Source organism: Ambystoma mexicanum, chromosome 11, assembly GCF_040938575.1.
Source record: "Ambystoma mexicanum isolate Mex_15411 chromosome 11, UKY_AmexF1_1, whole genome shotgun sequence".
NCBI classification, from domain to species: Eukaryota; Metazoa; Chordata; class Amphibia; order Caudata; family Ambystomatidae; genus Ambystoma; species Ambystoma mexicanum.
In genome coordinates, this window is record NC_090934.1 from 1,096,668,233 (window position 1) to 1,096,693,171 (window position 24,939).

The 24,939-nt window shown below is 48.4% G+C and overlaps 1 protein-coding gene across 6 annotated transcripts in view; it reads right to left on the bottom strand.

Moving 5' to 3' along the window:
- Window positions 1-24,939, bottom strand: part of RNF111 (ring finger protein 111) — a 768,201-nt gene that overhangs the window by 526,980 nt on the left and 216,282 nt on the right. For all 6 annotated transcript variants that reach the window (XM_069624380.1, XM_069624379.1, XM_069624378.1 and 3 more), the window contains one exon: window positions 20,483-20,609. In XM_069624380.1, coding sequence (XP_069480481.1) covers window positions 20,483-20,609 — 127 coding nt within the window. The remainder of the gene's footprint in view (window positions 1-20,482; window positions 20,610-24,939) is intronic.

Genomic DNA, 24,939 nt, shown 5'->3' on the forward strand with positions numbered 1-24,939 from the left:
ATTATACTCCTACGTTCCGTCCCCTTTCCTCCATACTTTTGGGAGATTACCAAGTACTCCTTACACAATAATGGGTGGATGGAACTCCTTTATTTAAAGAGGTTTTTAGGAACAGCCTGCTCGAACTGAGCATCAGCCCTGGAGCGAGATCTAAGCAGTAATGTTTCACAAAGGTTGATGGGGAAGCCCATGTAGCTGCTTTGACAATGGTTTCCCAGGGAACATATTTTGGAAGGCAATGGCAGCTGCCTTGCCCCGCACAAGATGGGCATAAATTCCCTTCGAAAACTGAAGGCCCTGCACGGTATAAGCTTCAGAGATACAGGAAGAAATCCATTGGGAGATAGTTACTTTCGAGGCCGACTTTCCTTTCGGGTCTCCGAAGGTCCCCAAGAGCTAGGAAGAGCTCTGAAGATTAGATGTTCTGTCCAAATAAAAACTAAAGAGATCGCCTTACATCCAAATTATGTAGAACCCTCTCGGCATCTGAAGCCGGTAGTGGGAGGAAGACAAGCAAGGAAAAAGGCTGGTTCAGATGAAAATCAGATACCACCTTTGGAAGCAAAAAAGGATTGGTCCGGAGGACAACCTTATCCTTGTGAAAGGTGAGGAATGGATGTTCTACCGACAAGGTTTGAAGCTTGCTTACATGCCTTGCCGAAGTTACCACAATCAGAAGGGCCATTGGTTCAAAGGGTTTACGACAAAGCAGTAAGGACCACATTCAGATCCCACTTCGGATGCAGGCTGCGCACCAGTGGATACAGATGCAATAGACCTGCAAAATGCTTTTTAATGAAAGGGTTTGTCAAAGAAAAAGAGCAAGAGTACGTGGACAGATAGGCTGCAATAGCCGACAAATAGGTCCTACAAGACAAAAATGCATGCCTGAAGCTGCTAGATGAGAAATGAAAGAGCACTGTCGATAGCCTCTCTGGGGCCCAGCTTTATTTTTTTTTGCTAAACACCAGTGACAGAAACAGAGCCATTTGTTCCTATACCGAGACCTGGTTGAAAGTTTTCACGCCGCTTGGATAATGCGCATTTTATCTGCGGACAAATTAATAGTCTCTAAAGATCTGAATTCAGGCACCAGGCCGCCAAGCTGAATGATTGAGGGGAGGGGTGCCACAACTGCTGATTACTCTGGGGAAGCTGGTCAGGAATCAGCAGAAGCCTGACCGGTGAGCAGACTGACAGATGCTGAAGCTCCGAAAACCAGAATCTGGCCGGCCACCACAGGGCTATGAACAGGAGAGTGCAGTTCCACATGTTCCTGAGCTTGCATAGCACCCTGTTAATCAGAGGAAGAGGCGGGAAGGCGTAGGCCCTCATGTTGTGCCACAGAATCTCAAGAGCATCCCCCAGGGAAGGGGCTCCAAGCCCGTTCCTGGAAGTATAAAGAGGAAGTTTCCTGTCCAATGACGTCACAAAGAAGTCCACTTCTGGAGTACCCCAATGGCGAAAAAGTTCAGAGAGGATCTCTGCGTTTAGCTCCTACTCGTAGCCGACCACCGCTCGCCGGCTGAGAGTCTGCTGTTACATTCAGCTGGCCCGGAATGTGCACCACCAACAGCCAAACACTGTGCTGGACGGCCCATTCCCAAATCTGACAGGGGAGGTGACCCTGGTAACCCCCTGCTTGGTTAAAACAAGAATACTGCATTTTCCGTGCGGATGCGGACCACCTTGTTCACAATCCCTGGCTTAAACGCTTTGAGCGCCAGAAAAATCAGCAGAAGTTCCAGATAATTCATGTGAAATTGTCTGTTCTGCGGCGACCACAGGTCGAAAACCCGAAGATGATCCATTGTCGAGTCCCATCCAAAAAGGGAGGAGTCGGTCATAATGGTCACCTGGGGGAAGGGATCCTGAAAGGGCGCACCCACCGACAGACTGCTGGAAGAAGACCACCAAAGGAGATCGGACATGTAGGGTAGAACTGGGATTATTTTGATGTCCAGGTCCCCCCGCCTGGAGCCAGGAGCTCCGAAGAGCCAACTGCGTAAGTCGCATCTTGAGACGCGCCAGGGGAAGAGCAAGCACGCACGAGGCCATGAGGCCCAAAAGCCTCTGGAACCACCAGACAAACATGCTCTCTGACTGAATGAAGAAGACTTTACACGTGGTTAACAGACCCGCCATCCTGTCCAGCGTCAAGTTCACGCTGCAGTCGATCATGTTCCAACGGAAACCCAGGAATATCAGATCCTGAGAGATTGTCATGGAGGATTTTCCGCCAGTTCACCAACAGCCCAAGACTAAACAGGAGCTGAAGGAGAGACTGAAGATTGCTTGAGGCTTTCACCCGACAGGGACTGTGCAGAGCCAGTCATCCAAATATGGATACACATGAATACCGTCTAGCCTGAAAAAAGTCCCAATGACTGACATCTTTGTTGCTGTCTCCGATGGGAGTTACCTCTCGGAGGGTCAGTCCTACGAGACCTGCGGTCCTGGAACACTGAAGCCTGAGGGAGGCTGAGACTGGTTTCCAGATCTCTGAGCGTGGACTGGGGCTTTCACTAGCACCGACAGACTTGGCAGTTTGCGTGCTGGCCTTAGTCTTGGTGAGCTTGTCATCTGTCGAAGAATGAAACAGCTCTTTGCCATCAAAAGGCAGGTCCAGAACTTTATCTTGGACCTCGTTCGAAAACTTCATTGCATGAAGCCAAGCTTGACGAGAGGTGTCCACCCCCAGCATGGGGCCTCGAGCCGAGGTTTCAACATGGTGCGCAGCAGCCTCCAGCATATCCTGCGCCAACACCCTGGCGTCTGACAGACTGCCCTTCTTAGCCGGAATGAACTCTTGAAAGTCAGCCAAATCCCTCCACAGTTTCATGTTCGCTGCCACTAAAATAAGCTCTCTGTTAGCCTGACGCAACTGCAGCGCCGAGTTGGCAAAGATCTTTTTCCCCAATGAATCAAGTAATTTGTCCTCCTTGGACAGAACCTGGGCCGCAGCTGCTGAAGTCACAGAAGCTGACTTGGATTGCAGAGTGGAGGCTGCTACCGCCGTCGAGGATGGAGCAGACATGACGCCAAGGCTACTTCCTCGGAGGTGGGACGCCTCTAACGGGTATCAACCCTTTCATTTATGTCTAGCCCGGTGTGGGGCTTATCCCATACCTTGCGGGCCTCGGCCAGGACGTCCCTCTGGAGGAACAGGCTAGTGCGCTCCTGTGGAGACGAGGTTAACGCCCCCGATAGCACACCTTCCTGTGGAGCGGGTGCCTCAGTAACTGGTATGTCCAGGAGTGACATGTCCAGTACCCGGTCATGAAATGCTCTAACAGAGCGGGGCTGGTCTTCACTATCCTGATCTGCCAAGGGGTCGTCTGGAGTATACGGATCCCCTGACTGCGACGCAACAGGCGTCAGATTGACATCACACTCTGCTGGGGACTTGTCCACCAGTGAAAAGGGAGGCAGAGGCGGAAGAGCCGGAGGAAGGATGGGGGGTAGAGGAGGAGCTACCGTCAGGCGACGTGATGGGAACTGTCGGGGCAGGCAATGGAGTCTGAAGGCTGATTTCTCTAAAGCGGCCCTTAAAGTATTCCCTCAAGGGGTCAGTCAATTAGACACTGAAATTTCCCAAAAAAAGGCATCCTCTGCCGAAACCTTAGGTGCTGGAGTTGGCAGAGGCCTAATGAGGGGCATAACCCCACAAACACAGTGAAGAGTGCTGCCAGGAAGGCCCCCACCCACCGGGTCTACATAGACCAAAGGGGCAGATGTAGGAGGAAGCGAGACCGAATGTGTTAGTGGCATCCGAGCATGCCAGTCATAGAAGGGCGGAATGGATTCACACTATTGCGTGAAAAAGGCTGTCCACCGAAAAAAAGGTTCCCAGCACCCCCCAACGATAGCGTGGGTGTGAGGGAAGAATCCAAAATGGCAGCCGTAGACCACGCAGGAACGCCCACAATTTTGTGACCATCTGAATAGAACTGCGTCACATGTGATGAGGCATTTGACTCCACAGACTGGTCAGGGGACTTGACTGAAATTTTAGCCTTGACACAAGGAACCTCGGCAGAGCCGGTACTATGGGGCCTTGGATGTTTACTGAACATCCTGTCCCTTGAATTAGCTTCCAAAGGAGGAACCTCGGCAACGCAGGTCACAGGAGTTACGGTCGATGACCTCTCCCTTTGCCCCCTCAACAGAACCGGTACCTCAGTGAGCGCGGGAAAGTTGAGGAATTCACCTCAGAGACAAGACCTTTACAGGCCTCTCAGTTCTGTTGGTACAAGCCTTAGCATGGTTAAGAGGAATCTCAGAACGGAGTCCGGTCTTAATAGCTCCCCTGAGAGGGGAGCCTCAAACTGTGGTTCGGTACAGAAAACCTCAACAGAGGCCTCAGGGTGCACCCCGGTGTCTGCGCGGGAAGCTCCCAACGACGAGAGCTCGGAGCGAACTCCGGTACCCAATGTCTCAGCACGACTATGCTGGCTATTAGCACCTGATCCGCGAACCTTGGATAGTGATCCGGTAAAGGCAGACCCCTTCCGGAAGCCCCGAGAAAACCCTGGTATGCACATTAGGCCTGCAAGGCACCTCAGGGATAACCCCAGTAGCAGAGTTTATGAAGCCCCTCCCGAACCTGGAGGACCCCAGGAAGGAGTTCCCCGGCCAGGGTGCCCTGAAAAGTAAAGAACTTAACTGGTGTCTCTTCTTTCCGTCAATGAAGAGTTGGAAATGCGATTGAGGAAACTTCTGGAAGATTTCCTCCCACCTACGAAGACTACGTTGAAGTGCCGGGACCAAAAGGGGGTCGCAGAAGAAACACGAGTCCCAGCGGGACTCTTGATCCGTCAGGTCAAAGACCTCCTCATGAAGTGGGCAAGAGGTTCTCTGGAATTTGGTCACTGTGGGGTAAAGGTCTCCTTCACTAGGCCTTTTGGTTGTGGTGAACTTTTCTGAGAAGTCCACAAACTTTGACAGCCTACTCATACACCCTCGTCCATAAAGAGGAGCCAGAGTGGCCCAGGGGGGCGGGGGAGAGGCTCCTCCTCAGGATCTACCTGCTTAAAATGCTGAGAATTATCTGAGAGAGTTTTAGAGAAGGGCCTGAAGACTCTCAGAATAGTCTTCCTGCCCTTCCCGGCATGTGGACGTGTCTTTCGGCTCACTGGCCACCAAAACAATCTTTGCAAGACTCTCGCAGATGTTCAGCGTGCCCGGGGAGCGGGGGGGGGATGGCGGTTAGGCTTTTCAATGATTTCGTCATTGCCGACACCTTCTGCATCAGTGCGCTCTTATGCGGCGTCTCGACAGTCTTGCGACTTTTGGTGCTGGCACCCTTGCCTGTGGAGTGCCTGGACGTATGCCGCTTACACGGTTGTGGGGAGGGCTGCCAAGTGCGCAGATCGGCGGGTGCCATCGAGGAGCTCGACGTACCCATTGGTGCCTTTGACCGTTTAGACGAATCCGTTGAGGCGGTACCGGGGGGTTGTGTGCTTGGCCTTATGGGTAGCAGGTGTGTCCCTGTTGCCAGGATGTACATTCCCCATAGCAGAACGAACATCCTGCCTGGTGGGGCGGGGGACAGACGGTTCGGAGCGTGACCGTTCCAATGAAAGTCAATGGCATCTGTATCGGAGCCACGGCCGTCGCGCAACTCCTAGTCACTCTCGGCGCCTGTGGCGGCAGGGGGAGATACCCTCGGCATGCATCATGGCGTAGGCCGCCCACCGTTTAACCCGACGCTCCTTGATCATCTAAGGACGCAAGCGCTGACGAGACCGACAGACTCCTTGTGGTGATCACGAGGGAGACACTTTGCACCACTGGTGTGTGTCCTTCCAGGGGTATTTGCATTTACAGGAAGGCCAACACTGTCATTGTGTCCTGTCCACAGCTCAGGTGTATTAAAGTGACAGCAAAACTAAAGGGGCAAAGAAAGGGGAGAAAAGACAGTCTTGAAAAAGAAAGACTCCCAGACCCCACTCTTCCTACTGTATAGGCCAGCCTGAAGGCCCAGCCACGTGGTCAAGAAGTAATCGAAGAGGGGATATATATATATATATATTTGACAAAGAAGGGTGCGAGGGGCGCACTCTGGGTCCCAGCTAGATGTACCTTTCCACAGTCCAGTAGATGTTCTCCTCCTAGCGCGCTTTCTTGCCTCTTGCAATCATCAGGGAGGCAGTCTGTTCAGGTGTTTATTCAGGTGTTGATGGTTACTACCAGTGATGGTCTCAGGGGATTCTGGTTACTGTAGTCATTCAAGTAGCCAGGAAGCAACTCAACCTCCAATTACAAAGTGTAAAACCCCAGTTGGGGGAGGGTGGAAAACCAACAGTGTGGCTCTCCTGAGTAGGGGCATGTGTCACCCCGGTGCCGCCGCCTCTGGAGCCCGGGACTCCTAAAAGATTTGACAAAGAAGGGTGCGAGGGGCACACTCTGGGTCCCAGCTAGATGTACCTTTCCACAGTCCAGTAGATGTTCTCCTCCTAGCGCGCTTTCTTGCCTCTTGCAATCATCAGGGAGGCAGTCTGTTCAGGTGTTTATTCAGGTGTTGATGGTTACTACCAGTGATGGCCTCAGGGGATTCTGGTTGCTGTAGTCATTCAAGTAGCCAGGAAGCAACTCAACCTCCAATTACAAATTGTAAAACCCCAGTTGGGGGGGAGGGTGGAAAACCAACAGTGTGGATGTTGGGACTATTTGCATCTGGGATTCAGCCCTGTTATTTTTTTAACTGTGTTGGGATTCAACCCTGTTATTACTTACATCAGGATTAAATGACTTGGAACCAGAGTGCGCGCCTGACCTTCTTTTTCTACTTAATGTTACAGGAGACCCGGGCTCCAGAGGCAGCAGCACCGGGGCTATTATGCCCCCACTTTGGAGAGCCATATTCATGGTTTTCCCCCCTCCCCCAATTGTGGGTAAGATTTGTGTTTGGAGGGGAGTTGGTTCCTGGTCTCCTGAATGAAACACTTGTGCCATCACTACAATAACCAGAATCCTTTGAGACTGAAATTGAATGAAATTGAAAAAAGTAATTAGCAACACCTGAAAAGGAACACAGCTAACACAGCCTCCCTGATGAGAGTTTGAGACTTGAAAGTACTTGGAGGAGTAGAACTAACTATTGTGCTTTGGAACTGTAGCAGTTGGGATTTAACCCTGGTAATTTTTGAACATTGTTGGGACTATTTGCATCTGGGATTCAGCCCTGTTATTTTTTGAACTGTGTTGGGATTCAACCCTGTTATTACTTACATCAGGATTAAATTACTTGGAACCAGAGTGCGCGCCTGGCCTTTTTCTAATAAATTATATATATATATATATATATATATATATATATATATACACACATATACACACACACAACCGGAGGTCGTGAAAAGAATATAATTTTACAATTTGTAAGAGCTCTGCATAAGGTGACCAGCTAGCTGGGCGGAAAAACAATTTGAGGGACCTCGCCGAGTGAGGGATTTTGGGTACACTACACGTCACGTTAGAGATAGTGTTACAGGCATGCCCAGGTCAACGTCCACTTTGACCTTGAAAGACAAATATAATACTCTGCGGTTACCACTAGATGTCGGAATACATGCACAGTATATGATTTTAAGCAGATTCACAAGCATCAGAAATAGGGTTACAATAAATCTACGCAGATGTATGTTATTAAAACATTTTTAAAGAGATTACTTGATTTACCCGATAGCAAACCGACACTTCATGAGGAACTTGGCCTCCAGTAAAATATTGCGGCACTTGGACCAGTAGCGTACTTGGTGAAGTACCCCAGAACGGACTATGTTCAGCGACTCAACCCTTGAAGTGCTTCATCAAGAAGGTGGTTGATTACCCTGGTTTTCAGATGCAAAACACAGGTCTGTCATAAGATGTGCTGATCTTTGGACCCATTTTAACAATATGGATAGAGCCTTAATAAGATTTAAAACTCATGTGCCAAGTGTAAAATGGACACGATTGGTAAAATCACCGCCTCCGTGTACCTACTGGGCTCAAACTGAACCCAGGATATGAAAAGTACTTAGACAAAATGAAATTGAAATTGTTGTGTTCTCTTTACATCAAAATAAGGTTTGGGACATTACCAGTCATTGAGTTGTAAATGGCACTTCAAACAAATGACCTGTCAAACTAGGGTCAAGTTATTGAACTTCCAATTGTTAGGCAAAGTTTGAATGCAGTACCCTCTGGGAACACTACAAGCAACTCACTACAGCTGTAAGCAAACCAACCTTTGGTGTAAGTCTGTACTGCACAGTTTTGGTAGCGTGTTGAGCAGCCAGGCTTATCTCAAGAGGGGAAATGTGAGCAGTAAAGATGTTACACAGAGGTCTAAACCCTTACACTCAAGGCTTCTTTGATAAATACTTATTAATGTATCTGTCAGTTCTACAAAATTCATAAGGAGGCAATTATATAACATACTTCAATCCTATTTCAGAATTCTTTTCAAGAGGAGTAAAAAGCAAAGGTTACAATTATTCTAAGTTCGATATTTTGAGTTCACCAGAAGAGTCCATTCAATAGGCTAGGCCAAAGTCAATGGGCTAAAGTCTTAGATAGGACAAAGCGTTTCTGGTGGTTCAACGCAAAAGTCTCTGCACAAGTTCTCAGAAGACGTTTGTAAAAAGAAGAATCATATGTTGGGTCACAAGCTGATTAGGCCTGCGAGTTGCAAAAGTTTCAAGCACTTTCAATGCGAGAGGTAAATGCTCTGTCTCGTTTCACAGTACCTTACAGTGAAGAAGATGCAGTTTATGACTTCTGTTCCTGGCAGTTCCTGCAGATTTCGTTGTTCCTGTGCCTCAGTTGTGGGGACAAGAGGGAGGACGTCAGAGGACTCCTGCACTGGGACTGGTCTGAAAGCTGGCAACTGGTAATACTTCAATTCCGGTGGCTGTAAGTAACGCACACAAGCTGGTGTCCCTCTCCCTGGTTATACGGTTTCTTGCAGCACTGAGGAAAATGCAACCAGCTCCGAGATAGGTACCCAGGTGGCTTACTATCGAGTGGATTGGTCCCACCAACTCAAAAGGGAGAAGGCGTCCTTGCAGGGCTTCTCTGTCGGGGTGAACTTGGCGATTTGGACCTGCAGCAGGGCTTCACCGGGCAAACCAACAGTCCAGGAGTTGCAGCAGCTGTCCTTTTCAAGCTCGTCTTCGGTTCTTTCGTTCCAGTGGTCGACTCTGCCTTCCAAGCCAATAGACTCGCCTTTTTTTCAGTTCTCTCCCATTCATTCCAGCCTAGCTGTCACTCACTGAGCAGGGTGGCTGTCCCTCCCGGACAGTGAGCCAGCCAATCACCATAGAGTGCATTTGGTCTCCTAGGAGACTAAGCACAGGGAGTTTCGGGCACCTCCCTCACTTCCTGTCCACCCCAGACACTCGGGCGCCAGTGGCAGTCTTCACTCCTGAAACCCGCCAAAGGCAAAAGAACAAAGGAAAAAAAGAAGAGCGGGACCCGTTTAAACAAAGGGGGTTCAGACGCCATCTTGAAAAACATGGTTCCCGCGATTTAAAGTTACCAGAGCTATGAATAGTTTGCAGTCAGGAAGAAACATGGTAGTTAGTTGTAAAACCACTGCTACCAGCTATTCTGGGAGGAAAGGGTAGCATCTGACTGCTATATAACTAGACACAGGGGATACTAAGTAACCCTCCAGCACGCTATGGTAAGATAGTGTGTGCTGGGTCTAGGAATTTAAGAGACTAGTAAAGTCAATTGCACTTTACTTGCTCTGGGAAACAGTTTATCCCAGAGAAGATATTTAAACCTTCGGAAAGCCTGAAAGGCTTACCTGTGCCACTGCAATGAGGGTGCTTTGTGACACAAATGAAAATATGCCTATGGAGTTGTTTAGACTCCATAACCAAAGAAAACACAGAGGTAAAAAGCATATCAAAATACATGAGTGGAAAAAAGGCTCATACTCTCCGGGTAAAAAAAGTCTTCAAAATCCAGCAAAGTTGCTGGGCGTCTCTAAGGTGAGGGGAATTAGCAGTTTTGAGAATTTTCCCCAACACCAATGACTCAACCCTAGTTTGACAATTTGGAACACTTTCTTTTAGCCTGTCCACTATATGATGTTGATCAAAGGCTGTATTTGGAAGAGGTATTTACTGTATGGTAGAAGAGCAACAACAGATACCATTTCCTTCTGTAAAATGACAGATGTCTCAGTTTATGCTGTCGCAAGATTTGTCTATACTGACTGGGTAAAGAGGAACAAAATCCTAAGAGTATTGTTTTATACTTTTTTGTTGATGGAAAGTATGTAGTATTTATACATCGATTTTTATTTTTAATATATCAATTATGATGATATTTTATTTAAATCGTGCCCATACACAAGTGTTTCAGACCGCGACCAAGCAAAGGGAGGGGAACAAGGGATAATAAAAACAAAATCTTACTAGGCCATTGACATTAAGAATGTGCAAGTGCATGGAAAAGAAAAGGGGGGGGAGAGCGAGGAAGCAGTAGAAATGGAAAGTGCGGCACAAAGGAGAGAACAGACTAAATAATAAGTGCAATAAAAATCAATAAATGCAATAAACAATAAATTCAGACAAAGGCAAGTGCGTGATTTGTCAAGTAGGGTATATCTTACAAGTGCAAGAGAAGAATGGGGGACTGTATGGGTACAGATACAGAATGCCAGTGCAAGGGGTTGTAAATCTAGAAAATGACCCTAACGAAGTATAGAAGGTATAATGTATGGGCCGTAAAGTAATCGCATCACCTAACCAACACCACGAATACAGATTTGTCTGTATAACCATGAGGCGGCCATTTTGTGTAACATTAGCCATCTTGCTTTTTTCTTTCTGTCTAAACGCTTTTGCAAAATGTGTAATGCTCTGAAAGCTCATGCACGGTACGAGGCCACAGCTTGCTTGTTGATAGATCGACCCAGACAGGAATGCCAAGCAGCGCAGAAATACATGGTTTTCCTCCCTCAATAAGTCCTTGAGAGCAAGCAGAAACGGCATTTAATCAACAGACCAGGTGCCAGCCTGTCTCACTAAAGATGTAGCAGTAGGCAGTTAAAGCATGAATGATACTTTTCTAGCGGAACCGGCTGACCCCTAGTTCACAAATAGAAACTGGTACATAACGTGCTTTATAATGCGTCTCCCTCGCGAACACGATATCCTAGATGAACAAGTGCTTTGTGTTCCTAATAACAAAGAACTATGTCTGCAGCTTTTACGAAATATAAGAAACTTGTCATATGTCATAATTGTCAATCACCGAACCCTAGCTCTAGAAGATGCATGATGGGCGGTTCTGAGGTGCTTTGAAGGTTGTTGGTTTGTATATACGTAACTGTCAGAATTATGCTTGCTCACTTGCGTCTCACGAGGTCTGGGTGACGCACGTTGCGAGACGTTAGACCCAGTCGGCTGACTGAGCATATTCCCTTTGTAATAAACCATAGTACTTGGAAAATCGAACCTTGTGTCCGTCGTATCACTAAGTATATAGTGATTGTGCCTTGTTTCCATATGTGAGGGTCTTCAGGGCCTAGCAGGGTGGCTTGGAGGCAGTGCAGGAGGGTGAGCAGGTACCTGAGCCAGAAAGACAAAGGGTGGCCAGGCGCATGGTGCTGTGAGATAGAACAGATCAGCAGGGGAGAAGAGGGGCAAAGGCAGAAGCAAAGAAGACGGTATTGAGGTGCTTCTGGAACCGGAGATGGTTGTCCTCAAGTTTCAAGGACACCAGGAGGCTGTTCCAAAGGGAGGCCCCCACCGAAGAAAGATCGGCCCCCAGCTGGTTTCTTTGAAAAATGACTGACCTTGAAGGAGATAGAAGTAGAGGAGTGAAGGGCTCGAGAGGGGAGGTATTTACGGAGGGATAGCTGAAGGTATTTTGGACACAGGCCCCAGAAAGCCTTCTGGATAACGCAGAGGGTTTTAAATGTAATCCTTGCGTCCACTGGTAGCCAATGAAGGGATTTCAGAGCTGATCACAGAGCTTAAGGCCAAGGACAAGTCTTGCAGTCCTGTTTAAGATTAGTTGTAAAGGGCGTAGAGTGGAGGACGGAAGATTTAGAAAGAGGCTGTTACAGTAGTCCAACCTAGAGAGAACTAGAGAGAACCAGAGCTTGGGAGACGGTGAGCTTCTGAGGGAAGGAGAGGAAAGGAAGAGTGCCTCTAAGGAGGTGCAGTAGGAAGTTTGACTGAGATGTCGGAGATGTGTGCGGAGAAAGAGTGGAATCAAAGATGACCCCGAGATTCTTAGCCACACAGGTTGGAGTAGGAGGAGGGCCAAGGGAGGCCGGCTAGAGGGTGAGGGGAAAGGATGGTAAAGGTGTACCGATGAGGAGGATCTCAGTCTTGTTGGCATTTAGACAAAGATCGTTGGCGGCACACCAGTGTTGAATGGCGGTTAGGCAATCGGAGATGAGGGAAGGAGAGGAAGTGTCTGAGGGAAGCCTGAAAATGAGTTGGATGTCATCAGCATAGCACTGGATGTTTCAGCAGAAAATGGAAATGCAGTAAGCAAGAGTAGCTAGGTATTGGTTGAAAAGCCAGGGAGAGAGGTTAGACCCCAGAGGGACACCGCAGGTAGAGGGAGATGGAGGAACGGAAGGACCCAAGTTGTACCTGGGAGGTTTGATCAGAAAGGAAAGAGGTCAGCCAGGCCAGAGCCTGATCGGTGATACCCAGGTTGTCACAGACTATTGAGCAGGATGGTATGGTTGAGCGTGTCGAAAGCAGAGGAGAGATCAAGTAGGATGAGGACAGAGCGAAGGTTAGAGGCAAGGTTGGAGAGCAGGTCTTCACAGATGTTCAGGAGAGCAGTTTCTGTGCTTCTGGCAGCTCTGAACCCAGATTGGTGGTGGTGGAGAGAGCTGACAGGAGCTTCCCCAAAAAGGGAGTAATGGAAATTGGGTGGTAGTTAGCTGGACACGAAGGATTAGCTGTAGGTTTGAGGAGAGGATGCACAAGCAAGTGTTTGAGAAAGGAGGGGAAGATCAAGAGGCAAAGGAATGTTAACAGAAATCGGCAAGGGCCAGAGTGAGTGTATCGATGTGGTCCTTAATGGCTTTAGAGGAACAGGGATGAACCTGTTTTGATGTGGCTTTCATAGATCGGACATGTCTAGCAACCTCTTCCAGGAAGAAAAAAAGGAAAGGAGGAGAAAGAAAAGGGGGGGGGGGGGTCAGAGTGAGGTTCAGTTGGCTGGGGGTGAGATAGGACAAGATGTCCTGAGCTTTGGAATTAAAGAGAGGCAAGGAAGTTGCAAAGAGCCTGGGACGTGGGAGGAGGAGTGGAGATTGCCGCAGGTTTGGCCAGCCCCTTGCAGATTTTAAAGAGTTTGGCTGAGTTGTTAGATTGCCGGATTGAATGTGGCCTCTCTTCTTAGAGCGGACAGCGAGACAGTATTGACTTTGAAGTAGGCGGCAGGCCAGTTTGTCCGAGGGTGTCGAAGGCCTCCGGCGATGGTCGAAGTCACCGGATGTTATATCTAGGACGCACGACGCCCATAGCCTCAGTTGTAGTTTTTTCCCCAGAACGTGTGGCACCAATTTCCTGCCAGTAGGACTACAGAAAGCCTTGCGGAAACGTAAGCTGCAATCACATAAGAAATTCTGTAAAGTGGCAGGCAGGGAAGGTACAATGTGGAATACATCGGAGGAACAACCCATCGAAAGAACGTTACCAGGTAAGATAAGTAACTTGTTCTTCGAAGGGATTGTGTCCTCCAACGTATTCCACATCTTTGACAGACTCCCAAAGCAGTACCAACGTATGGAGGTGGGAAAAGAATTTACAATTGCATCAATTTAGAAGGCCCAATCAAATTGAAGAATAGAGGACTGCCATACCAAAGGCCAAATCCTGCCCATGGATAGAGTCCTAGGAATAATGTTTCACAAAAGTATGGACAGAGGCTCATGGGGCTGCTTTGCAAATATTGCGAATTGGAACACCCCTCTGTAGGGCAGTGGAGGCAGCCATACCCTAGTAGAATGAGGCCGTAAGCCTAATGGAGGGTCCTTTCCCGCCAAACGGTAACACTCAGATCGTCAACATGATCCATCTGGATAAGGTCTGTTTGGAAGCAGCCCGACCTAAACGCCTTCCAGCATAACCAATAAAGAGCTGATTGTCCACTCTGACCCGGGACATCAGTGAGAGAAAGAAACTCAAAGCTCTCCTAGGATCCAACCTATGGAGCCTCTCCTCTTCCTTACCGGGATGTGGAGGAGGATAGAACGCTGGAAGAATTACCTTCTGGCTCAGATGGAATGCCGACACAACCTTCAGAAGAAAAGAAGGCCGCACCCTAAGGACAACCCGGTCCTCATGGAAAACAGTGAAGGGTGGTTTGGTGGAAAGTGCCTGCCACTCACTCACTCTGCCTGCGGAAGTAACCTCAACTAAAAACACAGTTTTAAGTTGCAACAGACAAGAATGTAAGGGCTCAAACGGAGCTCCCATTAGGAACTTTGAAATCATGTTCAAATCCCATCCCAGCACCTGGAAAGGTGACGGCTGAAACACATTAGTTAGCCCTTTTAGAAACTGACAGATCAAAGGGATCTTAAAATAAGAACATTCCTCGGATGAGCGCTTAAATATAGACAGCGCCGCTAGGTAACACTTAATGGTACCTACTTGCAGGCCCTTGTGGGCTAAGGAAAGCAAAAAAGACAAAACCAAAGGATTGGAACATTTCAAACGATCCACGTTCTGTACCCTGCACCAGTCGCAGAACTTTCTCTCACTGCAACGATACAGAGTTTTCGTTGCAGGCCTCCTGGCCGAAAGCAACACCTCCATCACGTCTTCGGGGAGGTCCCAATCCTTATACCTCAACCTTTCAGATACCAAGCGTGAAGGCTGAGGGACTTGACCCCTGGATGGAGAAACCGACCCCCCCCCCCTTGAGAGCAGATCGTCTCGGTAGGGAAGACGGTGTGGAGGGCAGATGGACATGTCGAGAAGGTCTGGGTACCACGCTTTCCTGGCCCATGCCGGAGCAATGATCATCATCTGGGAACCGAACCTCCGTAACACCTGCCGAATGACGGGGACTGGAGGAAACGCGTACAGCAGTGGGAAGGACCACTCCACTACGAACGAGTCCCCTAAGGATCCCTCCTGGAGGAAATTCCCGCGAGCAGAACCTTTCCCACTTCCGCTTAACATTGGTGGCGAAGAGATCCACTTGCGGGGTTCCCCAAAGGGCGAAGATCTCCAACAAAACTTCCTGAGCCAACTCCCACTCTCGAGAGACGGTGCTCTACCTGCTCAGAGCTTCCGCCACCACGTTTTCGTCTCCGGCCAGATGAACTGCCGAGTTCGAAATTTCCTGCTGAATGGCCCAGAACCAGAGCTGCCTCGCCCCCTGCACAAAGGGAGTGACCCTGCCCCCGCCTTTTTTGTTGAGGTAGTACATGGCCACTGTATTGTCCGTCATAATCGGGACATTCTTGCCCCGCACAGGCGGCAGAAAAGCCTTCAGGGCTAGCCTGACATCCCGCAGCTCTAACAGATTGATGTAGTGTCTGGACTCCGACGGAGACCAACGACCGCTGGCCACCGACTCGTTGGCATGAGCTCCCCAACCCGTGAGGGATGCGTCCGTCATGCTAGTCACCTCCGGCCACGGTTACCAAAATGGAGCCCCCTTCATCAGATTGCCTTCGACTGCGCACCACAGAAGATCCTGTGCGACCGAGGGCAGAATTTGAACGGGATCCGACATCCTACCGGAGAACTGTGACCACTGCATCTTGAGAGCACACTGCAGATCTCTCATCTGCAGCCTGGCCTCTGGCACCAGAAAAATGCAGGATGCCATGAGGCCGAGCAACCTCAAGAACTCGAACGCCGGGAGACTCTGGGCACGTTGAAACTTGTCCACCATCTGCAGAATGTGATGAGCCCTCACCTGGGGAGGCGAACAGAGCCCCAGGGATGTGTCGAGCACTGCTCAGATGTACTGGAGCTGCTGGGTAGGTGTCAAATGGGACTTCTTTAAATTGAGGGATAAACCCAGCTTGTGAAGGGAGTAGCAGGTGACTGACAGATGATCCAGTGCTTGCTCGGGAGAACGCGCCCTGATCAACCAATCGTCCAGGTAGGGGTAGATGTGAATCCCCCCCTTTCCTGAGATACGCTACCACCACCACCAGCACCGCCACCATCAGCTTGATGAAGACCCTTGGGGCGGAGGTAAATCCAAACGACAGGACCCAAAACTGAAAATGTGAGTCGCCAAATGCGAACCTCAGGTACTTCCTGTGCTTTGATTTAATCAGCACATGAAAGTAAGCATCCTTGAGGTCTAGAGACACCAACCAATCTCGCAGTTAAATGGCCTGGAGGACTTGAGAAAGAGTAACCATCTTGAACTTGTCCTTCCTAAGGAGCTTGTTCAGCCCACGCAAGTCCATGATGGGTCTCAATCCCTCGTCCTTTTTCGGGGTCGAAAAATAAGGGGAATACCATCCCTTGTTACTCTCCGCTACAGGCACCAGTTCTATGGAGTCTTTCTCCAGCAGGGATAGGATTTCCTGCAGATCTGGACGCTTCAAAGAGCTTCCCCGGTGGATTGTCGTGAGGCCTCTGCCGAAACGGGAGAAAGTAGCCGTGGGTTATGATATCCAGAACCCACACATCTGAAGTAATGGCACGCCATTATCCAAGATGCTGTGCCAGTCTGCCCCCAACCGGCGAACCACGGGACATGGCCTCATGACTGAGCGGCTGCGGCAGTGCCTGAGGGCAAAGAGGAAACTGCAGAGCGGCTTTGGCACCTCAAGTACGTTGCTTTCCACCTCTGGTACTCCTACGGTGGCCCCTTTGACTGGCAGCTCCTCTCGATCTACCAAAGGAAGAGTAGTACCGAAAGGAACCTCCCCTCCATCGCTGTCCAAGGACGAAAAGGCAGAGGTTGACGTACTGCAGCGCTCAAAGACTTTGCTGCAGCTTTGGAGGTCTGCAACCTCTCAAGGCTCTCGTCAGCCTAGCTGCCAAAAAGACTGACGGCATCAAAGGGCCTGTTGAGAAGCTGGGATTGTACATCAGGAGCAAACCCGGACTTCCGCAACCACGCAAACCTGCGTATCACGGTGCTCGCCGCCGTGGACCGGCTGACACAGTCTGTCATGTCCAGACCCGAACGGATTCACACATGGCATCCTTGCAGTCTTGCACGAGGGCTAGAAAACAATCCGGTTCCTCCCCTTCGGGAATATGCTCAGCCGCCAAAGATGCACAATTCCACAGAGTGTGAGTGAGTCTTGCCAAGGGACTAATGGAGTTGGCTGCCTTTAAAGCCATACCCCTAGAAGAAAATTCCTTCTTCGCCCAATCATCAAAGCACTGGTCGTCCCTATCAGGAGGGATGGTAGGGTACGCAGCCTGCTTTGCTGGGGCCGTAGCCACCTGCACCACCAAATTCTCCGGAGTAAGGTGCGTTGACAAGTAGCAGGGGTCACCACTGGACAGGCGGTATTTTTTCAGAAGCGACTTATTCACTGCTGGGAGACTCTCCGGAGCATTCCAAGCCGCCGCCACCCTTCTTTGCAACGCCAAATGAAATGGCAACAACGGGCCAGTGGGTGGACCTTGGTCCAGGATGTCTGTCCGATCATCCTGAAGAAAAACAGATGGAGCAGACCACCCCAAGTACTCAGTCACCCTCGACATGAGACGCCTATACGAGGATTCGGCATGCATACCAGGCTCACCCCTGCCAAACTCAACCTCAAGGGAGGTGTCAAGAGCACTGGCGTCATGTAAAGATTGACAGAGGTCTTCCATTTGATTATGACCAGACAACAGGTCATCAGGAACCTCAGGAGGCACAACCCTCTCCTCATCAAACCCTTCCTCCACCTCTGAAATATACTCCAAGGGTTGGAACATATCCACCCTGGGAGGAGGAACAGAGTAGGGCTCATAAACAGGCCTCACAGATTTACTCAGAGCCTTTCTCAGAGCTTCCACAGACCTCTGGGGCACCTCCGGTAAATTCTCCTCAAAAGGGATTGAGGGTGCCGATGGAATCTGCATCGACCGAGGCGCAGACGACTGACAACTGCTTCGAGGCCGGAGCTCCGAGAGTGTCCTTTGACCGCCTCGGCGCCAATGGCGTCGACGACTTCTTCGAAGCCGGAGCCTCGAGAGAGTCCCTCGACGGACACAGTGCCGACTGCGTCAATGCCTTCTTAGAAGGCCTCACAGGCTCAGACAGTCTCAACAGCGTTGAGGACCGGGACCTGGACCTGGCACGGCGATCAACCTTGTCCGATCGGGACCTTGACGGCTCCCGATGATCGCGCCAACCGCCTGAGCCCGAAGGCGTGCGAGTGGTGGCTCTAGCTCGTTCCTCGTCTGCTTCTCTTGAAGGCAGGGACAGAAAAGTGCCCTGCGATTCGAAAATCGCCATCTGCTGGCAGAATGCATCCCATTTGGCCGGCGATGAATACTTGGTGGGACAAGTCACCCGCCGTCTGGCGGAGTCCTCCGACGAGGACGCCGAAGGCGACCGGTGACAGCGCTTCCGTGAATTCATAGAAGAGGCAGAGGAATGGCGGGACCCACTCCGAGACCAAGACCCCCCTGGACTTACGCCGACATGGAGAGTCGCCCCGAGTCGTTGGTCGAAAGACCAGCAGATTTCGTCTTATGGGTTTTAGAAACCCTACCTACCGACCGACAATTTCTTCTTCCACTCCCGCAAGGCCTTTGATGTCAGGGACTGGCAGTCATGGCAGTTGGTGGCGTGACTTTCGCCAAGGCATCAGAGGCAGACGTTGTGCGGGTTCGTGTTGGACATTTTGGAACCGCAGAACCCGACACTTTTTAAGCCTGACTTCGGGGTAGAAGAAGACGACATGATTCAAAGTAAAAGAACCGAGGCTCGCCGAGATTCTGAAGCGAACACGTTCGCTGAAAAAACTGAACTGAGGCTACGGGCGTTGTGCGTCCTAGATACAACATCCAGTGACGTCGACCATCGACGGAGGCCCTCGAGGGACAGCGTATCGACGCAGGACGCCTAAGCCGAAAATGTTTTCCGAAGCAGCACTGCTGTGGTCATTACTATCAAAGAAGTGGAATACGTCAGAGGACACAATCCCTTCGAAGTAGTTTTATTGTCCAAGTGTGTTCCTTGACCGTTTCACTGTGTGCGTTCATTGTGGAACCCTTACAAACTCACCACCTCTTGAGGCTTAGCCTAGACCACTCGCCCTGCTACCTTGAACTGGTTTGGCTACAGCTCCTAGAGTTATCCCTGCCACAATGCTATGTTGGTCTTCTATACATCTGTCCACTGGGCCAATAGAAAATCAGTTCTAGCACAGTTGCTTTCAGAAGAGTGGTACAAGTCTGCTGTACTTCAAGTCTGAAAGCTGCTCAGTTCAAGAGGCCCAAGACCGTCATAGATCACATTCCCTGCTGTACCCATTAGGAGGTGCACCTCAGCAGTCCCTTTGGCATAGACCGAGGGAGAAGGGGGAAGCAAGGCGGTTTGCTTAGGTAGCAGGGCAGAAGTATGTTGCCTGTGCGGTCGGCCTGCCAACAACATCCAGGGGTAGGGGGTTTCTGGACAAGATAGCGCGCAAGTCTGTTGTTCCACTGACAATCCCCTTTCTCAGCCCACATTCCATGTCCAAATATTAAAATGAACTGTGTGGAATCTAGGCGGGGGGGGGGGGGGGTAAATCCAGGGAAGCAATCATGCACTCCCCCGGCCGACCACCAATCAATGCCTACTCAAAGTCAGATTGGGGTGAAAAATTAGGTCAGGGCTTTTCAGAGACAGCCCTTCTGCCTTCTGTCCTGTGGCCATGTTCCTTTGAGTGAACATCCACACATCCTACCCCGCCCCCGCTTCCCCCCCCCACCCCCCCCCCCCCAACAGTCGCGCTTTTCATTCCAAGTAAAGCCATACCAATAGTACTGGCAACTGGAGAAAAGGGATATTGCCAAAAGGGCCATATTACTTCAACTTGAAGACACTGGTACACACAATATGGTTGCCTACCAACAATGGGCAAAAGTGAAAATTAATGTTGATCAATCTTTAGCCAGATACAGCTTTTATTTAGTACTTGTGTAAATAATAACCCAAGTACCTCTTGCAGTTGCAGACTACTTTGGAATAGGTACTGGGCATATGTAATCTTACTTTTGTACACGCCAACTAGAAGCTTCAACAAACGATGGTTCTAAAAGAATGTGTAACCTGCCCAGTACACTCTCTTACAGGCATCAAGGTCCACTTCCTGACTATGTACATTTTCTCCGCCCCCCCTCCCACCCCACACACGTGGTGTCTGTCCATGGTCAGGGAAGGTTTCATAATCACACCACAAGAAAATGAAGATTCATTCACAGCGAGTTTTCCGATGACCCTTTACTTCATGACTCCAGATAATATAGGGAGTAAAGCACCCGGAAAATGGGGCCTGTAGCAGCATACTACCTAGTGTGAGACCAATAAAACGTACCTGAACGCATCCCCAACCGTCACAATCTCCACTTCGCTGTCTGTTGAGGTAACATTGATTTCTTCATTGGCTGTTACCTGAGGCGTGGAGGAGGCTTCTATCACCACAACATCTTCATCGATATTTACTGTAAGGAAAAGAGCAACATTACGCTAGATTAAAGTCTGTCACAGATATACTGCTGGAGAAACCAATTGTTACAAATTGGTCATAATCTCCAATTTTAGTTCTCAACTTAGGTATGCCCTTAAATATATAATTATGTTGCCTCCTGTTGAACTGTAGTCCAAACACTTTGAACATTATTTTCAGTCTGCAAGGTTTTTGGCAAATTTCTGAGGAGAATACTAGGAAAGCAAATGGAATCAATATTTAGATGCTTATAACTTCCTTATGAGTAAGACACTAACTGGGTTAACCCATGATAACAAGAAGCAGTGCTTACCATTAAGTTACATTTTAGAATCGAAAGATCACTGCTGCCTGGGCGTGCAGGGTTTGAAATTGCAGGGAGCTCAGCTCCATTTAGCTCCAGGTAGGATATCTTGGATGGCTTGGCAACAGCTACCAGGAGCTACTTTTGGCTCCTGACGCTAACTGGTGCTATGTAAACATATCTATGTGATATTTCATCTGGCATTCAAGCATATCTAGAATGCATTTAAAATATAATTGAACATATATAATTGATACGATTACAATTTATATGAAAGTTACATTTGTGGAACACTATCTGCTCCTGGTTCCCCACAGGTAGCTCCTACTTACTGAGTCATGCCAAATACCCAGGAGCTGCTTTCGGCTCCTGCTAGACAAATCTATTTCGAACTCTGGAGTGGAACCTTTATAGATGGCTAAAACATTACAAAATTGGCTAGTACATTCTAAACAGCCATCCCTCCTCAGAGTCTTGCTCCAATAGTACCAATCAACTCCCTTCAGCAGGGACAATCAGTTCAAACGCAAACAAAATAAAGCAGGTTAGTATTTGCAGCTAAGGCCTACAGCAGGAAAATACCCAATCAGTCCTGTGATTTCTGCTGGTTTAAATAACACCGACTAATGCATTCAAGTATTCCTCCTATTGGGTAGTCACTCATAAGCCAAATTCTCAAAATCTGATCAGGAATGACTGCAGAGTTCAGACGAAGAGGACTCAATTCTTACAACATATGCAATTGCGCTGCATCTAAAGAAGGCATGTAAGTGTATTAAGTCAGTCACTAAAGAAGGGGGTCCCCACTGACCCATTTTGGATTGGTACACATTAGGCTAGGATGTCTTTGGTAGGATGAGCATTAGTACAAATGTAACCAATCCGACAAAGGAACACTTGTTGGCTCAAAAGCTCATGTCTTGTCACTTTTTTGTGCTACTTTAGTCAGTCCAATAACATTAGCCCTTTTAAAACAAGTGTATTTTGAGGTATCCCGATAGCTAAATAATCTCTACTGGTGTCCATACAGCCAGTCTACTGTTCCACAAAGACAGTAAGCTTAGTTGTGGCTAAAGAGGATTGATAGAAACACTTCACTCCAATCACGAGTTACTAAACCAAGAGTTTGATATGTTTATCCACCACATAACTTATGAATGACTTGTTTGCAAGTGCAACCCGTGGAATTGTCTGCCACTTTGCAGACAGGAAAATGTTTAGTTGATGCCAGGTCCAGGAATATTAGGAGTGCAGAGGTTGAGAACACAAACTGGTGGGAGAATTTCTCTAGCCATGCTACCTGTGTGTGCAGTCGCGGGTGGGTCACTATCTGCATGGCATCTCAAAGTCAGTTACTCTGATGTTTCCTACTACTATACCACCAACCCTCCAGATAGAGGTTTGGTAATACTCTCCAGTTCCTGCATCCACTTGCATATGGCTTGAACCCAATCTATATGAAAACCAACTGCTGCTATGATGGGCTTGCCACCCAAATAAATGGGAATAAGCAAAACTGGAGATGTCCATATGTGTCCCGCTCACCAACAAGGCCTACTCCCTAGTTGGTACTGCCTGTGCTAGGCCAAGGCCAGTAGGGCATCCCCAGAACAGCCACAAAAGCAACCTAGGATGAGGCTTTGAGCTCTGAAAACCTGCGCTGGACAATCACATGCTATTCAAGTGTCAAGTATGAACAATCGCACTGCAGAGACGAGATGACCATGGACACAGAAATTGAGCAGGGGGTGAGCAGGTGCACCTGGAGAGTAAACTAAATCCTCCGACACAAGCTGCCTCCTACTCTTGCTTCAGTTCAGAGCTCTGCAGATCCATTCTGCTATTCATCAGATTACAGCTTGAAGTCGTGAGAGGATGTGCACTGAAATGCTTGCCATGAACTATTGTGCCAAGGCTCTCCTAGCTGTCCGCCAGGGCATCCAACCGATGGGCTCCTTTTCCAGCCACTGTCCTCAGCCCCACAACCAGACCATTTACCTTCCAAGCTACAGACACTCAAATTCCTCCCTGCTCTTCAACTATTTGAAAATGTTTGCGGCAGCCTAAACATTATACAATAAGCCCAGGTACCATACCTTTAACTCCTTTAAAATGTCATTATTGTTTTCAGCTTCCATATGTTCTCTTAAAGTGATAGACATGTGGTTGTCTTAGTCTGTGGTAGAAACTAAACCTCCAGTTAATTACCAGGGAATCTCACTCCAAAAGCAACCTCAACCCCCAACATCGTAACAGGATGACACCTTAAGCAGGGGCAAGAAGCGGATAGCAAGGCCTCAGCATTTCCACTTGTTACACTGAAAATCCCTATGTACCACTATGGGGAAATACAACAGTCTAACACTACTCACGATTTCCCCACCTTTGGCATCTACAGGCTCTCCCGGCCAGGCTTCCAGATAAGGTGCGTAGCAGGCCTGTTTACGCATGAAAATCTTGTATATACGACAGCTTTATTTTCCTGTGTACATTTTACACACAGGTTCAGAGGGCAGTGCAAAGGTGAGGTTACTTAACAGAAACTAGAAGGCTTCTTTCGATTTTTATCTACATGGATGTAATAGCAAGGCACCTCTGAAACAGAACATTTCTCTGAAGCCTTTTAAAAAAAAACTGCACGCTGTGATAAAAGGAATGGTTTCTTTCCATTCAACCTCTGCTGTGTTGATGCTCATGGAGCAAACAGAAGCACTTATTTTCCTATAATTTTAGGATTGTACAATGAATAGGATGGAAAACTAAGTTGAAATTGAAAACTAATATTTTGTAACAAATTCTTTTTTTCCAATGAAAGCAAACCAGTATTGCACAATTGTATTTTTCAGAGTTCCGGTTCTGTCATTTTTACATAATTTAATTTACGCTCTAATTATAAAATCTGTGTAAAATGATGACTATGCAGCATCTTACATGAATTCAACCTTGCAGTCAATGGGATATAATATAAATGGTCAGTGGCAGCAGAGTCTTTGCTCAGGGGTAAGTGATTGTCATTTCACCAATCACAGGTGTTCTAGAATCTCATACCTTCAAGGCTACAATCAAAACATCCAAAACCTGACTCTCCAGAAGTGCAAGCACTGTTCAAAAAGAAACAATTACATTGGTAATTGAAATAGAAACTCGGCAAAACCTGTCCCTGTGATAATCCAGATAGGTATATAACTTTATAAATGGTTCGTCCAACATCTAGGTACTGTGATCATTATACTTCAGTCGATACTCAGTTAACCAACCTCCGGAGGATGTTAGCCAGTAAGATAGCTCAGGTGGTTGAGCACTCGTTGCTGCAATCTGTGCGTGATCTGAGGGTTGCAGGTTCAAATCCCGGCAAGGCCAACTCAGCCTTTCGAGATCGATAAAGGAGCACCGACTTTGGTTTGGTGATAATTGCAGTAAATATGTTCTATGTACGGTGCTTTGCCAAAAGTGCTATATAAATAACCATTTGACCATTAGATTAGCTACTGAATTTAGCATGGAGTGCTTGCCTCTCGGCAGTGTTGTATAACATTGGCATACCATTAGGTATTAACAATGAAATGAGGAGTTTTATCAAACATCAAAAGACAATTCTGCTAATCGATCCTCAAAACAATTCATGTTTGCGTTAGGTGGTGGAGGAGGTGTCTCAGGAGGGTGCGCAGGAGGCAGACTGCAATATTTAAGAGATTCTTCTTCAACTGGGAGGTCCGGGACAGGGGGGTCTGGATGCTAAAATGGACTACGTCAGTCAACAAAAGTTGATCTGTTGCAGCATCGCCTAGACAAGCATAATGATCGCCTGGATGTGGTGGAAAATGTGTCCCGAGTGAAGGATATTACAGAGTCCTTGGTGAGCAGAGTTACTGCGTTCGAAGGCCAACTTAAGGCAAAAGATGCCAAGAATGAAGATTTCGAAGGCCGGGCCCAAAGGAACAAGTTACTTACCTGTAACTGTTGTTCTCCAGCATGGGTCTGGCATGGATTCACATGCTCATGAATATTCCCCGTCGTCAGG